Source organism: Streptopelia decaocto, assembly GCF_964273445.1.
Source record: "Streptopelia decaocto genome assembly, chromosome: 2".
Taxonomy (NCBI): Eukaryota; Metazoa; Chordata; class Aves; order Columbiformes; family Columbidae; genus Streptopelia; species Streptopelia decaocto.
Window position 1 is genome coordinate 138413151 of NC_138655.1, and position 17797 is coordinate 138430947.

General features: G+C 39.6%; 1 protein-coding gene across 2 annotated transcripts in view; it reads left to right on the plus strand.

The window, feature by feature from the left end:
- CALCR (calcitonin receptor) overlaps positions 1 to 17797 on the plus strand; it is a 163532-nt gene that overhangs the window by 100403 nt on the left and 45332 nt on the right. For both annotated transcript variants that reach the window (XM_082045848.1, XM_082045849.1), the window contains exons 3-6: positions 506 to 659; positions 4321 to 4431; positions 13150 to 13262; positions 17376 to 17467. In XM_082045848.1, coding sequence (XP_081901974.1) covers positions 506 to 659; positions 4321 to 4431; positions 13150 to 13262; positions 17376 to 17467 — 470 coding nt within the window. The remainder of the gene's footprint in view (positions 1 to 505; positions 660 to 4320; positions 4432 to 13149; positions 13263 to 17375; positions 17468 to 17797) is intronic.

The window sequence follows — 17797 nt, forward strand, 5'->3', positions numbered from 1 at the left end:
GGGACACTTTGCTTTGGTACTTAAGTAGGAGCTAAGGCCAGGTAGAAAGGTTTAAACTCTCTGCCTGGTGTTTCTATAATTTTAACAGTTGAAGGAGCTCAAAGCAGGTGGTATAAAACATGAAATAATCAGTTTCTGACTGTGGCACTGAGGTATTTTGTCTGGGCACAAGTGAGTGGAAATACATGCGTGTAACTTTGGGAAAATACAAAATTTTTTTGCAGATCACTAAGCTAAATGAAAAGATTTTAAAGACTTTATCAAGTTTTAATGGTCCTCTGTTTTGCCAAGAAAAAGAGCTTGATCTGAATCCTATGTTTATAACGAGGTAAACTAGTAAAAATTCAGCATTTGTTTTGCAAGAGGTATAAGGCCTATCATAATGCTAAACATGTGCAAATAAAAGGCCTTTGAAGAATTCATAGTACAAATTTCCGATCCTCACTTTTTTATTTTACCCTCTTGGTTTATTCACTTCTACTAACAGTTTTTCCTTTCTGCACAGAGAACGGTCCCAAGTCTTTCTTCTACTGTAAATTATACTGATCCTACATTAGAGCCTGTAGCAACTGAAAATTCAGTCATACGACAGAAGATAATAGATTCACAGTTCAAATGCTATGAGAGGATGAACAGAGCTCCTCCATATAAGAAAAAAGGTAAAAAAGATTTTAAAATATTTCTTCGTATATTCCTATGCTTACTTATATGGCTATAAAGAAACATTTTCTTCTCTATACTAACCCATAGTCTTGCTTGGGGTTCAGTAGTCAAATTCATACTTACTTAGAATCCTCTTAAGTGCAAAGAAAGAAAAAAGCCTGGAATGAGCCCAAGGAATGATCAGCTCTTCCTTCCTCCCCACACAGATTGTACCTCAGTCATCTATATTTCTGGCTCAGTGCTTTGCTACTTGAATATCTCTTGTTCTTGCTTAGGGAATGACATTCTCCAGAATCTTTTCAGCAAGCTTGCACAAAGACCTGCTTGTGAATGGTGATCTCTTAAATATAAATATCATGCTGTTTGTTTCACTCACTGTTTTGTTTTTCTGTCATTCGTGTATTGACTGATAGCTGTCATGCTCTGTAGCAAAACAGATGTGCCAGGTGTCTGTATTCATCAATAACAGTAGCAAAAAGAGGTTTTTAAAACACTGGGGGACACATCTTTACTGAATACAAGGCTCACATTAAGATTAATAAAAAGGGAAATGACAAATAATAGTGGTGTTACAATGGCACCAATGAATAAGAAGCATTCCCGATTGGGGCTTAGTGTTCTGGTAACTATTTCTCACAGAAAATATGGAAGTTATGGGCAGGCTAGAGAAAAAGTGTTGGAGGCACTGTGGGGGTTTATGCAAGTAAAAACAGAGATACTGAGGCCACAATTTAAAAAGAAAATGTATTAAAAATATTTTTTAAATCATTACTTAAAACCCAAACTAATAAATGGGGTGGAGATAATGTGGGATTTTTGTAATACAAGCCTTGATGGATGAAAACAACCTTACTGTCTGCTCAGATTAGTCTTTTAGTCTCCAGCTCTATAAATATGTAATTTTTTGATGCATCTATTATTCTGCTGCATTTACCTTTCTTTTGCACCTTCAGCCCTTGCAAAGGACTGAAATGTCTTCCTAGCATGAGCAGAAAATTCATATGTCTCATGACTTGAATTCCTGGTAATGTTCTCAAGGGCAGCGTTGTCCCAGGAGGACAGTGGTGGCAGACCCGCAGCCATCGGATACCGCACAGCAGTTCCTGCATTCCTTTGACTGGCAGCTAGATTTGCCATTAGGGACTGTTATGATCATAGCAACACACACTTAATTCATTTAACACCCAGACTGAAGATAATGGGTGACTAAGGAATTATGCCAATACAACCAAAGTTGCATTTTCAACTGAATTACAGGATCCTCACTGGCCATCCAACATTTAAATTTCAAAAAGGGATGGAAGGGAACAAGGGTCTAAGTCTCTTGGCTGCAAATATGAAAGGAAAGATGGGAAATTCCTTTAATGTAAAGGACAACCATAGGGGTGTCTTCTGAGAGGAAAAGCCCAACACATGAGGAAAACCCACTGTCTGGTACAACTTTACAGAGCCAGCCAAGATGTGTTTAATTTTTCCCTGGCATCTCTGCAGTCCCTGGTGTCACTCATTTATAGGCTGGTGCAAAAGTGGTTTAAATCCTTCGTAATCCTGTGTCTCAAAGCTGGTGGCAATGAACTGCAGAGAACTGCACAGTATCTCACACTCAGAAGCCAGAGAGGTGATACAATAGAGGTGAACTGTGGCAGCATTACAAACAGCCATGTGTCAGCAGGGCTGAAGTAACAGACTGTGCACACACTTATCTTGCCCATTTCATGATAGAATTGATTCTTTTGAATCCCAAAGAAATATCAAAATGCGGTGCCCAGTTACATGGGAACACCTGACCATCCCGACAGGATGGCGCAGTGCTCCAGCACTCTCTGTCCATCCAAAAATGTAATATTTTTAGCTGATGATAAAAGAGTTCAGTGTTCAACCCTTCTGTTTTATTACTTCTACTGTTTTTTTCCCAGAGCACTTAAAAACACATATGTATTTCTATGTATATATATGTGTGTGTGTGTAAGTATATGTATTTATGGATGTATGTGTGCATATAGATCCTGTTACTTACCTTGAATGACACATTCTACAAGGTATATATCATCATCAGTGATTTTTTTCCTTTATCAGGCAAGGCAAAGGATTTAAAGCTAGAAATTCCTAACAAACCCATTCTTCAGTCTTTCAGATGCAAGCTTAAGTTGCAAAAATTGCAAACATTTTTCACTTTTCTGTTTCTTTGATATTACAAAATTATTCCTAAAAGTCTTTCAGATACATTTCAAGGCTGGAGAAGAACATGAGAATGCCTGAAGGAAAGATAACAAACTGCTGATATGATGGTTGGTTAATTAAGTGAGCAAGTAGCATTAGCATATTTAACTTGACAGTGGAAAAATATAGCTGCATAAAATCTTAGCTAATGAAAAAAAGAGTGTTCATAAAAATATCTTTTTTGCTCTCCATATCTGGGAAAAAATTTGGAAGTTTTATGCTTTCAATTTTTAATCCATAAAACCACTTATTGGTGCAAATTTGAACAATTCAGACATCTTTTTACAGCTTTCTTGCTTCAGTAAGAAAGCTTATCTGTGGATAATTTAAAAAGCACTATAAACAATTAACTGCCCATATTTTATTAACTTTCAATAGTTATTAGGCCCCTTCCATATGATTCTTTCAAAAACAACCTTCATGGTCATAGTAGCAATTTTGAAACTTTCTCAGGACCAGAGCAAAAAAAGCAAGATGTACCTTCTCCCTGTTTTTAATTTTAACCTGATGGTCATGACGATAAATACCCTTCCTCAACACAAACTGATTTTAAATGGAAAATAACTAAGTATAGGGGTGTTGTTTCTTTCTCTTTTCTTTTCTTTTTTTTTTTTTTTCACTTGAATAAATCCACAATCAGTCAGGAAATTATGTCATAGCCAGCAGTCTTATAGTGCGATTTCTGTGGACTGTAGTTTGTAATAGTTCTGTAACACAAATCAAGAATGAGCTGTGTTCTGCCTCTCTAGTGTGGCCATTGTTTCTGGGGCTGGTAACAGTCCTTGTAGGGGACACAGCCTCGAGAATGCCGCCTTCCCAGGGAGGTGTGATGAGGACGGGATCACAGCATGCCTGCTCAGTCAGCATCAGCAGGCAGAGTTTGCCTGTTACGAATTGGTCTTGCACCTCACTTCACTGCACCTGTAGTTATCTGACTGATCTCTAGTGCTAAACAATGCAACAACCTCACAGGGACCTGTCTCTGCAAACGTTATCTTTTGCAAAGATGGCCCTGAAAGCCCTTTCTACCTTTACATAACACAGACTTGATTTTCAGACCTGCTGAACAGCAGGAAGTGAAATGAAAATTGGGTGTCTGTAAAGTCTTTGGATAACTGAGGCCCCCCCTGCCACTAGTGTTCAAATTTACAGCAAAGGATGGAAGGACGATCAGAAGATTAGACCGTACATTCAAAATTCGGTTCAACGGGCTTAAAAGCATTCGCTTTCCAGTAAAATTAACACCGCTAACATCAGGTCAGCAAAAACAAGTACCTTGCAGCACCTGAATGCCACACAAAGTGTAGCAATAACAGGGGAGTTTATTGCAAAAAGAAGATTGTCTGCAGACAGCAATATTCCTTGGGAGGCTAGAACAGAGCAGGTTCAGGAGTGACTGTGTGTGAATTAACTACTGCATTCCTCTTCAATGTCCAGGTCTGTTCTGCAACAGAACATGGGACGGGTGGTTGTGCTGGGACGACACACCTGCTGGAAGAATCACTGCTCAGAATTGTCCAGATTATTTTCCAGACTTTGATCCAACTGGTACAGTATTACTTTTTATCATTTTGTCTTGTGAAGGGAATATCCAAAACATTCGTGCCATTGAGCGGAAGCATGTTTCCAATGGCATTTCTGCAGCATTGTGACATCTCAGAGAGTTTGGCTGAAATTAAAATATAACAAGCTTTCAGATTGTCTAATTTATATATTTTCAGTTTTAAAATAGTTATTATAAATTTACATTTTTGTAAATATAACCCATGGATTTATGAAACCTAGTTTATGAAAATATTAACTATTTAATTATGATATCAAAACATTTATAACACCTCATTCTAAGTTTTTGTAATTAACAGGAAACTCTAACGTGCATGAAATATATATCAGCATGTTCTTTATTCATTTTTTATTGGAAAATACCCTTTTATGGAAGAAGTTGAGCAGAAATAATGTTCTCTCAGTCTCCAAGTTTCGGTTGTTTATTGAATTCTTCTTACAAATATTAGCAGCCATACAAACCAAGAGAAACAATTCCAGAAAGTTTAGAAGGACAAAGTAAAGGTAAAATCAAGTACATAAATATTGCTGAATAGATACAAGGAAATACTGGACACAAGTAAAACCCCACAAAGAGCATTGTTTGAAGAAAGACACAGTTATGTATTCCACACTCAGGGCATATTGCTTATAGATGATGCTTGATGCCACGGTGTGCTACCACTTGCAATTAAAACCCATGAAACTAAACATTTGGAAAGGAGGTTATATAAATCTAAATATTTTCCACAAGTTTAAACCAAAATATATATGCCCAACTGGAAAGTAAAGAAACAGACTATTGCATAGATGTGAATTAATTACCCAGTACAGCAGCTAAAACTGTTGATTTTTTTTGTGCTTGTTGCCTACTTAGAAACAGAAGAGGTTCCAGATTGGATCAGACCTGGTATGCAGTTTGCTGAATTCCATTTGCAGTAGCAGTCAGATTGATCAATATTTCTGTTTGTTCTAAATCAAGCTATCCATGGTTAGAGAATTCACCCAGCAAGTGGGAAACTTCCAGTGTCAGCCCCAGTCTGAGGGGATTCAAACCTGCATCCCAACTTTGATGGAGGAACCTCCCCCTTTCCAGTGGAAGCAGGCATTGGACAGGATGGACTGAAGGATTTGTATGCCTGGAGAGTGGGCTCATGTGGTGATGTGACTGTCCACCTCTTGTGGAAACACCCTGAGACCTACCCCACAAATCTTACAGGAGTTTACCTCCCTGAGACACACAAAAGGCAACAAATTGCAGTCTTGTCCTTTGTGACCTCTTTTTGCTTTCTGACACAGTCTTGAGCTCTTTTCTGTACAGTGTCATAGTTTTCTAGGAGGAGTCTGGCAGCAGGGCCATGCTCACAACTAATCATTGGAGCACCAGGGGGAAACAGGCTGAGGACCTGAGACCCTCAACTGGAGGAGTGCCTTTGACCTAGGTCTCCCTTTCTACGGACAAGTGCTTCAACCGTTAGGCTATTTGGACAAAAGATGTCAGAAGGGCAGTTTAAAAGAATTGGCCAAACTTGGTTCAGTTCCCATAAAGAAGTGCTCATGTTCAGGAGAGCCCTTGAGTCTCTGAATCATGAGGTTACATGAGCCTATTCCTACATGCATGTTAGAGGTGCCTCTTGGACAGGGTCTGTACCTCCTGCTTCAGCCCCCAATTTGTTTGTGATATCATCCCCATGTAGCAACAGCCCCTCTGAGGAATAGCACAATTTACTACAAGGCTTCTGCTTTTGCTGCTTCCGTGGTTTCCATAGAAAAAAATGGGGCACTAACAGTCCCGTATACTTCATGTGCCGTTCAGCTATTACCTGCAAAAGTGTGTGTTGGGCAGCTCTGTGATCACAGAAGTCTCCCCATGAATCACAGTCCTCATCCCTCAGTGCGTGGGGTTGATGACAGAGCCACTCTCCTGCTCACTCCCAACCCACCTATTTCCAGCTTTTCCACTTGCGCACTTGTCTCCAGTGACTTGTTCTGAACTAATTGCTCCACTACAACAGCACTCTTCAAAGTAGTAATTCAACCCATCCATGGAGAAGCTCCTCACTTCACTTGTTAATGCTTCTTAACACCAAGGTCTGTGGCTTGTACAGCTGATTGCAAATCACCCTTTAATGTGCAGATGCACGCAGCAGAGTTTGGCCCACAGTGTGTGAGTACTGTGGTTACTCTTTCTGCCATGTCTTAAAACTTGCAGATTTGGGAATTTTTTAGTATTCCTGTTCTCTTTACACAGCCATGAGGGGGGGGGAAGCCTGCTTCCATAACTGATTTCCTGCTGTTCTCTCTGCTATCATGTTTAGAAACAAAACCTATGGTCTCCTGGACTCAGTATTTTCCTCTGGCACATCTCTCTTGTCAGCACCTCTGTCAGCCTCTTTGCCTGCATTCTGGTCAGTTGACACTGTTTCACTGGCTCAGTGGCAGCTCAGCATCTCCTCGCTGAGCGAGAGCCACTTTCCTAAAGTAGCTGTTGGGTTCCCCAGCATCTATTAGAGCTGCGGCATCAAACCAGCAGGCAGGCAGACTTTGCTTTGCAGGTGGCTGATTGTCACACTGGGACTTAATAAAGTAGGAGGGAGACAAGAAATCATGGGGGTGACTAGAAGTCTTTCAGCTGCTAATGGAAGTGGCTGCCACTTACAGGTGGCCAAAAGCACAGGTTCAGCTGTCTTGAGAAATCTGTCAGGTTTTGTGTCACAAGTCATTATTTCCTTTGGTAACTTCTGCCTGTTAAACAAAATACAGATAGATTTTCTGCTGAGAAACAGAAAATTCCTCTTAAAGAACAACAGTTTTACAAGATGAAAACTGCAATGACTGTCAGATTTTCTTCCGATTAAGTCTCCATGATATGAAACCATCTCAGCATGTATTTTAGGCATGCAAGTAGCCCCACGGACTTTTGAAATTAATATTTCATGCTGTGCTGCTTTGGACTGCCCTGAGATCTGCAAAATCATTTTATATCAGTTCACTGGTGGCTTAAGTCGGTTTTGTTTGAGGTTATCTATAACTTCGAGTCCTAGAATAAAGTTAGGTCATACAGCCTTGCTTTTGTGCTTTGATACTCATCACTTATAACTGGAAAATTGGAATATTATCTGACAGCACAGGATCAGATCTTCCTCCCATATCCACCTGTGGGTGCTTTATAGCAGCTCGATATCTGAACCCCAAATAAGATTCAGCATTGATGCCAACAAGAAATTGCTGGAGTATGATAGAAGGTAAATAAGATGAAATAATATTGTGGAGAAAAGGGCCCAGAAGCAAAATGATGGGGAACACACTCACTACTCCATTAATTTTGTGTCAGACAACTTCAGTACTACTAGATGTAGTCTTGTTTATTTTACTGAACCTACATGAGTTCATACTAGAGAGAAGTCTGTGTTCTGAAAGGAGGAAGGACCATCTAGTCTGTTCAGTTAGCCCGGGCTCCCATGCTGCTTTTCCCACCTGAGGAAGCTCTACCTTGTGAAAGGAAATGAGGATCTTAAAGTTAAGAGACAAACAGAAACCCCTGTCTACAAGCTTTAACAACTTTGTCCTTTTCAACAAACAACTGCTGCCTCTTGTAGCAATCTTCCTCATAATGATGATCACACGCAGTGTGATAATGCATAAAAACAAATCAATTTGTCTGGAAAACATACCAAGACCTACTGCTTTAACTCCAGTGACAGCAGGAAATTCATTGTCTCATCCACTCCTGACTGTGAAGTTCTGAGCAGGGCTGAGTTTTATACTCCTCTATTCAGGCAACTGCCTGGTTTCTCTTGAATTGTACTTTATATTCATATTTTATCTAGATTAATTTTTGGTGTAATCCCTTTGAAATTGTTCGAGGGCATGCTGAAACTGCTAGGAATTGAATTTGATAGGAATGTAGTATGTAATTAATGCAAGTAATATTCTTGCTAATAAAAAAAGGGGGAAATATATTGTGGTTGTAATGGCCTTCTAGCAAGGCCAATTTACTGAGGGCAGCAGGAGGAGCAGAAAGTTGCCCTGTGCTGTCCATACGCTGTTGGGTTTATGGCAGGTGAGTGTGACATTATCCACCTTACTCTCCCTGCATGGTTCATTTGATCAAGATTAGTTTGGTTCAGTCACATACAGAAATGGAACTGAAAGTACAAGTTGCACTGTGGCAGCCTTACTTTTTTGTTTCACTTTCACTCCCTTTCCTCTTTGGCAAAGAGCAGTGGTTAAGAGCAGCAACCACCCCAGCAGGGAGCAAGCCCAGCCTAACTTTGTGATCCGAGGCTGCTTTTAGCTAAACTTCACTCTGTTCTCCACTTTATTGGGTTTCTGTCTTTGGTTCCATTTTGTAAACCAGTTGTTCATAACTCTTCATGTGGCTCCAAGAGCAAAGTTTCTAGAAGTGCAATTTGCAAACAGATCCATGTGTATCCATAAGCAGTTACCTCAGAGGATGATTAATATGTTGCTACCTCTCACAACTGAGGAACATGAAAGCCTTGCCCTCCTGCTCTGACACTGACTAGAGGGGCTGATGTCCACTTGCTCTGGAGTGTGGATTATGGCAGGGGAGGCAGCAGATGCACTGTGGTATTTGTGCTCTCTGCAGCTCTCTTCTTGTGCCATACTGCGGTCTCTGGATTGCTTTGTCTTTCTTACAAAATGCCTTTAAATAAATAAGGATAAATGCTCCATGCAGAAGGAGGAGGAGCAGATTGGATGGTTCTTGCTGATCTTTTTGGATTTACCAGCTGTGTTGCTTATGACCACAAGGGACTGCATTTGAGGGACACGAGCACACCCTTCTCACAGCTGGCAAAATGCAAAAAGCATTCAGCTGAGTATGTTGTCAAGCTGACAAGAGCAGTTATTGCAGATGAGAAATCATGGCCTTGCACAAACTGGAGAGGGAGAGAGACCTTTTGGATCATGGCAGCAGCTGCAGCTCCTTCCACCTTCCTGGGTTCTGGAAGGCAGGAAGGTCACTTCCTCAAGCATCCCCTTATTCAAGCACCTTCCCAACTGTGATGTCGACTCCTGTGTACCCAGTCCATCACGTGCTCCTTCCCACCCAGCCCGGTGCCTCGGCAGGGTGACGTGCCTGCACTCGCTGCGGGCTGCAGGCAGGAGCAGAATCCTTGGTGGGCAGGAGCCCCAGGGACATGCTGGAGCACCCTGAGCAGCTGAGCCTGGCAGAGCCCTTCTCTTCCTGCCACGAAATGCAAATTTTCTGACTAAAAAAAACAGCTCTGGATTTCTGCTGGTCCTATTTTCCTGTCTTGGGGTGATATCATTTAGATAGTGATATATAAAACAAATCTGAACTCTTTGTCCAGCTGCTTCTTTTCCCCCTACATTTCTGTGTATTTCTGTCCCGCTTCTTAGCAAACTTGACAGCTGTATTTTAAAAATCAATTCTTATTCCCACAATGCACAATATGACTCTATTATACACATTGCCATTCTGATGACTGATGGACTCTGATGATAGTGATGATCCTTCATTATTAGGACACTGGAATTAAAGATTTCTAGGGTCTCCATTGTATTATATCAGATGTTCTTTCCATTTCTGAAAAAATTTCTTCTAGAATATTTTTACTGAAGATGTAAGTCAGTCAAATGTGCTACATGAGCTATTTCCTCATCTGCAAAACAAAGCACTGCACAGGTCTATCCAAACAATGGCAAAGAATCCAATGTCTAGTATGTGCTGAGCATGCACCACAAGAGAGGAAAACTTCTATTTCCAGTTTATAACTCAACAATAAATGAAAAACTGATGTTGACTCTTTTAACACATACTAGTTATAGAGTTGGTCTAATTGTAAAAACCTGGTTGAAAGAGCTATCATGTTTGTTCCACAGTTATTGGGTTAAAATATTTGTTATATACAAATGACCGAGCTGTTTTTATGAAAATACAAGCACTATTGGTAGCACAATCAATACCACATGCAAAATTATTACTACCGGTTAATCTTCTTAGACACTTCACTACTTCCATGAAACTGACCTTGTAGATGAGATTTCTCTTATCCATTTTTCCCTTCCTCGAAGAGTCTGTCTTTCTAAGGTAACTACAGAGAGCCTGCGCAGTTGCCTATGAATTGCATAACTTTATGGTTGCTGAAGTCAGGTAGACAAATCCAAGGCAATGTCACCATTTCTCCACTTTTAATAATATGATGCCCAAGTGGTGCCCTATCCAAGATAATAGGGTACAGACAGGGCCTATAATTAGTGTTTACATAGTATCTGAATTGTATTAAAGTCTACCCTTGCATTTTGCCTTGCTCGTGTTGCCTTACCCATTCTTACACATTGTGTATTTCTTCAGAGCTTACTAGATTCTTCTGGTTGGCATAAAAACCAACACATGCCCAGGTTCATAATCCCACACCTGCTACTGGGCCACTGTAGAGTGACTTCCAGTAGAACAGTGGCTGGGTTACAGACTCACATTTCTGTATAAATCATAGATTTAGAAAAGGTGTTTGACCTGTCTGAGTCACTGGGGTGGACAGCAGGGAGTCTTATCCCCCAGTCACATCTTCTGACAACATCACAGCAAGAAATCAGTGGGTCGTGGCTGTGTCCATGTTGGGATCAGTTGTGTTTGTCTGGCTTCAAGGAAAAGTACAGAGGCCACATTAAACTTCGGCAGAGTGCCTACCTAGGCACTAAAGCATAGACATGATAGATGATATTAGCATTAAACCCTATAGCATGTTAAGAAAAGCCGTGTACTTTGCAGAGTGCATAGGATAGTAGGTACATTTGTACACTGTGTTCCATGGTAGCATAATCATTAATCTTATATCTATGACTGAAAACTTTTTTCCAGCTTTAGATAATATCTGGCAATGAGTACAACGGGAACTTTGCTACACAGGCGGTCTGAGTTTATCTACAAGCTGCAGTGATGGAAGGCTGAGATAACATGTACTGTCCCTCTTGGTGGTGTTGATGCACGTATTGATTTCAGCAACTCCCCCAAATCTATTATATGAAACTCACAGTAATTTTGAAAGTATAATGTGTTCTGGAGGATTGTGGGTTGGTTTTTTTTTTTTCTTGTTTTTTCTAACGGCACTATGTAAAGTGCATTTCTAGTCAGAGGAAGATAGCTCCGACTATACAATCCTTACCTTGCCATATGATTGATTGCTTTCCTTAGGATATATGGAGGGAATATGAATTTTCCAAATTAATAGAATCATTAACCATAGGGGCTGCTTAAAAAAATAAATGGAAATGTTGAACAGAACAGATGAAGTTATGTTCAAATGATAATTTGCTCTGTAAAAGTGTGTTGACTGGAAATGTTGATAATCTGTGTATAAATGCAATAAAATTATAAAGCTAGAATAGGTAAAAGGAAGTCAATATAGGCTTTTTAGACTACATAAAAATCAGCCTTGAAATATCATTATTTTCATAAAGAAACAGCTGTGTCACTACCTAAGGAAACATCAAATAATTTAAATTTCGGATCTTATCCTGCCTTTGTTACTCGAGCAAACTTTTCCTTGACTCCCATGTGGGTAATGCTTGAGGGAAGGCCAAAGGAACTAATCCAAAACTCAACAGGTGATTAAGAGTGACTGTCTGCACCTCAGCATCCAGGGTTTCCCAGGCAGAAACGTGAGCATGGCCAGGAGGACACAGACACAGCACACACCTGCAGTTCCAGCAGCACTCAGTGCTGTATGATGCTGAGGCCCCGACCGTCCCCCTACAACAGCAACAGGACACATGCGAGGGAGCACGAGCCTGCAGAGCCATGGGTGCAGCAGGCTTTGGGGAAGGACACCAGAGCCACCTGTGGCGCAGGAACCAGCACCAGAGAGACACGAGGAGAAGCCAAGTGCATATCCAATCATTTAAACGGAGTACTCTGTGGCCAGCCTAAATTAAACTGGACACCTGGGACATGTGCCAAAATGTTCGTGAGGCTGCTCCTTCCAGCGCCCACATGCTTTGCAGCCTCCGAGGAAGGCGAGCAGAGAGGCTGGGCAGGACCCTTCCCCCTCTGCACAAGGGCAGCGCTGGCACTGGGGCTGTCACCATCTCCAGCACCCACTCCTGTTTGTACACTGCCTGCTGCCCTTTCCATGCGCAGTATTTTTAACTAAGTATTTCCCTTGATACCTGAAACTCTGCTGCAAGATTCAGTTCAGTAGCATCTATGTGTGGATACCAACAGGTGTCTGATTTGAAAACAAAAAGTCAGATTTGCATGCTAGCCTGTGGGCCCATCCATTTTCTAATATCAATGTTGCAACTTGGGACAAGAACTAACAATATGCAGACACCACTGTGTTTGCCTGCCCGTGCACACTTCCACCAGGTTTGGTGTCAGGACCTAACATTACTTTCTCTTCCATAAATGGATTTCAGCAACCTCTTTAAATGAATTATTATTAATTCATGCAATAAATACCTGCATCTGAATGAAGGCTAGGTATATATAATTTACTGCATTCTTTCAAGAAAAAAAGGAGACACATAAATGACATCAGATAAATCTCTGAGAAAAACAAATCAAACCAGACAACTGTATATTAATTGCACTGTATATTAATTGCACAAGTTGAAAATCCTTTTAATTTTGTTACACAGGTATTTTATTTCCAAACATAGAAATTATTCTTGTATGGATTTTTAAATGTGTAATATGCATATGCTAAAATAACTCTTATTGCAATTTTTCATCAGAAAGGGCTTCAAAATACTGTGATGAAACTGGAAACTGGTTCCGGCACCCTGAGAGCAACCGAACATGGTCCAACTATACCCTGTGCAACTCTTTCACCTCTGAAAAACTGAAGGTATGCTACAGTTAAAAAGGCAGCGTTTGCTTGGGAATGGTTTTGGGCTGAGCTAGCAGTAAGACACATATAAGAGAGGTTCAGAATAGTCCTATCTTTTAGCTTTATTTGTTGCACAAGAATTCAATAACATTGTCTTCCTGACTTTATCTTATTAAAATGATTTGATGAGTGCTCAAAACTAAATATAGGTTTGCTATGGTTTGCTATAGGTTTGATATTTTAGTACCAATTCATGCAACAAGTTTCGCACTATTTTTCAAATGCATTTTTTTAATTCGTATGATTTTCCCTGATTGTCCAATAGTTATAAAATGATCCTTTAGAATTTCAATTTTGCCCTCCGCAACAAGTATCTTCCAAACTGTTGATGTCTTCAGGGCTAGAAATATTAACATAAGTCAAAATTATTTTTCTTAAGCAAAAAATATCACTCACTTCCTTTGAAAAGAAATATATAGGAAGGTACCATTAATCCAGAAAATCCTACAAGCCTGAACACGTTTAACAGTTTGACTAGGTCATTGAGACTATTTACAATAATGAATTAAGCATTTACCTCAATATTTCCAAAATCAGGTTGCTAAGCTGAAAGAGAACTAAATATTCAAGCACCAAAAGAAACAAAGAGAAAGAAATCTGAGAAAAGCTTAAAAAAAAAGGGGGGGGGGGGGAGGAGGAGGAAACTCATGAAAATAAGCATTTTTCAGATGAGTCAAGCTCCAGGAAAATCTGATTGCAGATTTGTGACAGAAAAATTTGTGACTATTTGGAATTGTGGAAGGAAAAGAGTCAAAAAGTTATTTGATTTGAGGTTTGTGTTGGAGGATCTTTTTTTATGTAGCCAAAAAGCAGTATGTGGTTATATTAAATGATGATCCAGCCCAAGGGGCCTTGGAAAAGTCTACTGGACTAGGCAGGAGGTGAATTCTAAACGTTTTTGCAGCATGAGGAATCGTCATGGTAAAACAGGGCTCACCTATGTGACGAAGAGATAATAATAGTAACAATCTGAGCTCACAGAGGCATTAAATGGAAGCACCATAAAATACAATCTTTCCAGTTGTTGGCCCATGTATGGAGACAAAAAATGTAGTTCTGTTACCTATTATCTATGCCTTCCAGAAGAACTGTTCTGAACATCATTCACTCAAAGTGCAGATAGAACACAAAGGAAAATTATACGTACATTGAGATTCTTTTGAAACAAAAAATAATGGAAAATGCAGAAAGAATCTTTATTTACAGAAATGTCAAGTTAGATCCTGCCCTTGAATCCAAGTATTCAAAAATAGGAGTATGCTTCATTTGTAGACCATTTCCATGTACCTATGGATAATATATTAATATTAAATGAGTAGGAGATATTCCCATTAGAGAATTTTCTCTCCTCAAGGCAAGAATTCTAGGAGGACAAGAAAAGAAAATTTTAAGTGTTTCTTTTAGAAGTATCCTAAGCCCAAGATGAAAAAAATCTGTATAGGCTAAAAATTTGGTGAGTCAGCATGTTAGAAGCCTTATCTGTCAGAAGGAACGTGACAGATTATCGCTTCATGGAGTGAACAAATTAATAAAATAGTTCATTATTTATTTAACTGGAAATGCCAATATGCTATATTTCTGAGACAGATAACTTAAAAAAAAAATAACATTGCAGCCAGTTCTTAAAAATACAGTGACGGATCATATGCTTTGTTAGCTGACGGTTCATTCTGGTCTGTCTTTGTTGTTGTATTTGGAAAGCTTTTTTGAGCGGTTACGATAGTAAGTTTACATGGAGTAATCAAAAATGCTATTGCCAAGTCCCATATATACAGTTAAACTGATTGATCGTTTTAAGCTGAAAGGCAGATAACTTGAATAACCAAGAGTCCTCTGAGGTGCCCATAGATTTGCACGTACCTATCTGGAAGACTTTCCTACTTCTACCTATTTCAGGGTAAGGGGTATGCATACAGGATATGCAGCAAAATAACTTATTTTTGAACAGCTCATCTGCAAATTAAACTCAGGCTTAAAAATTATATCAATCTCATACTGTGAAAAAACATTACCACTGAGTATGAAGTGGAAGAAATGTTACATGCACAGAGTTCAAAACCTCTCCCACTACTCTGTATTCAGAAAGTTGTCTCACAATATCTGCACTCTTGTTTTCCCTCTCTGGGGTTTCTTGTGCTCTCAGAACAAATTGTCAAGTATTTACACTCACTAGCAATGCTGTGGTTTGTCCTTGTGAAGAAAAACTAGGAGAGCTAGGATATTTGCAGTTAGTATGCATAGTTCTATAACTTGGTGAATGATATTTACATTCAGAATCTTGTTCTACATTGGTCAAGATGGTGTAAATGTGACTTTGGTTTAAATCTGAGTCAGACCTGCACCACTTAATGTAAGCAGGAGCTGATTCCAAAGTGAACAAATGAAATATGAAGATGTGCACCTTTGCTAAGAGGAACAGTTTTGTTTTCTGGATTTTATTCATATTTGTTTTCAAATGAAAGTTTAAAATTACTTGCAAACACACAAAAAAAAAAAAGTGGCAAAACTTGGGGCTACAGAAAGCAATTCATTTAATCACTGAAAAAAAGAAAATTGTTCATGTATAACGAAAGAAAAATGAATGAAGTGGAGCTGAAAAGAAAATAAATGCAGCAGAGGAACTAAAGCCTGCTATCTAGTCTTTTTTTCAGGACAGGCTGATACTATTATTAGTGCTTTCAAAAAAGAAAGCAATGGTGAAGCCTGGCATCCCATTTAGCTTCCTATGGTCTTCTGACAGCTGGTTGATGCCTAAGAGCTTGTCTGAGACCAAAGTATGACATTTAATATTGCAGCATTCTACAACCCAGGTGCTGTCCTGTGATTTTATTTCACTACTGGCACACAAAATATGGATAGGCCTATCTCAGATTTCACTGATATTATAATAGTCAAAGTGAAAGCCCAATTTTCTCTTCATGCATACTGGTTTCACAGCACTGTAAGACCATTTAGTTGCCCAAGAGTGAGGTTCATACCAATGTGAACCAGAATTTGTTTCAGGGTGTGCTTTTCTAGTGTGGTAGGGGTTGAGGATAATTTTTATCTCATCTGCTGCTTTCATGACTTTGTAGGCCTTAATCATAAGACTTATCTCTAAAGGGCAGAATCCCAACATTTGGACCCACTTGTCATAACACAGCTACTCTACCTCAGTTATTTTCGATGCCTTCTTTGCACCTTTTCTAGCTCTGCCATGTCCATAAGGTGTGGACATGAGAAACACACATGCATTTGACATGTGCGATGTAAATTTTAAACAGAGGTACAAGATTGTTTTACCCTCAGTGCCCATCCTGATGATATCCAACATTTTGGTGACTTTTTTGATATCATTACATACTAAGTCAATGATTCAGAGAACTGGCCAGGAGGACTCCAAAATCTCCTTCCTGAGTTTGCTTTCCATTTGAGTTCAGCATTGCGTAGGCAGAGTTTAGATTGTTTGTCCCTAGGTGTATCACCCCACTTTTTTCTTTATGAAAGCTTATGGCATCTTCTTATCTCCTCAGTTATGTGAGGCCCTTCTGGAGTCCCTCACTATTAACTGCAAGACCTGAGTATTACCCAGAAACTTCGAGATTTCTCTACAGCAGGTCACTGGTGAAGAGGGTGAACAAAAGGCCAGCCCTGATTCCAGTCCCAAGGCCACCTAACCACTGACTCATCTCCAAAAGTGACCATTAAGCTTTTGCTCTCTGCTATTTAAGCTGCTTTCCAACCATAAAAGCTTTATACCAATCCTGCAGCAACCTATTTGAAAATCCAAATGTGTTACATATGCTGTGCTGTCCCAGAGCTCGGGAAAGTTAGTGACGCATAGCGTGAGCCAGTTACTTCAGTGCTGCAGAAACAGATTAACTCATGTAAGAGACACTTATCTCACATTTACACCATGAGTCATGCTATTTAATAGATTGCTGATATTAAAAGCATATTTAAAAAGAAACTTTGAAAGAAAATAAATACAAAATAGGAGGTTGATTTTGTAGATTCTTCATCAATAAGAAACAAAAAGACATATTGCCTGCAAATGGTTCATGTTTGCCTTTTGTTTTTGTTAAATTGCAGATGGCGTTCATACTTTATTATATGGCGATCGTTGGCCATGCTTTGTCTATAACATCCCTATTAATTTCCTTGGCAATTTTCTTCTATTTCAAGTAAGTGCTTCTTACAGACACACCCTCTCTTCTTTCCCTGAGGGATTTCAAATGGTAACCAAAGAAAAGCTCAGAAGGGGACATGGCAGGGAGAAACAGCTCTTCCAAAATCCTTTTTATATATTCCTGGTAAAAAAGTCTCAGCACAGGGTCCTCTCACCAATGGAACATCTCCCAGTGGTGTGTAGCCAAGATCATGCTCTCACATTTATCAAGAGTGGTATAAAAGTGCAGCCCATAGGGAAATGGTGTAATGAGGGGTGCAGTAAGGCCCTTCATTTACCAGTTGCCTGAAAAACAGGAAAACCTTCATCTGATGCTGAAGGGCTG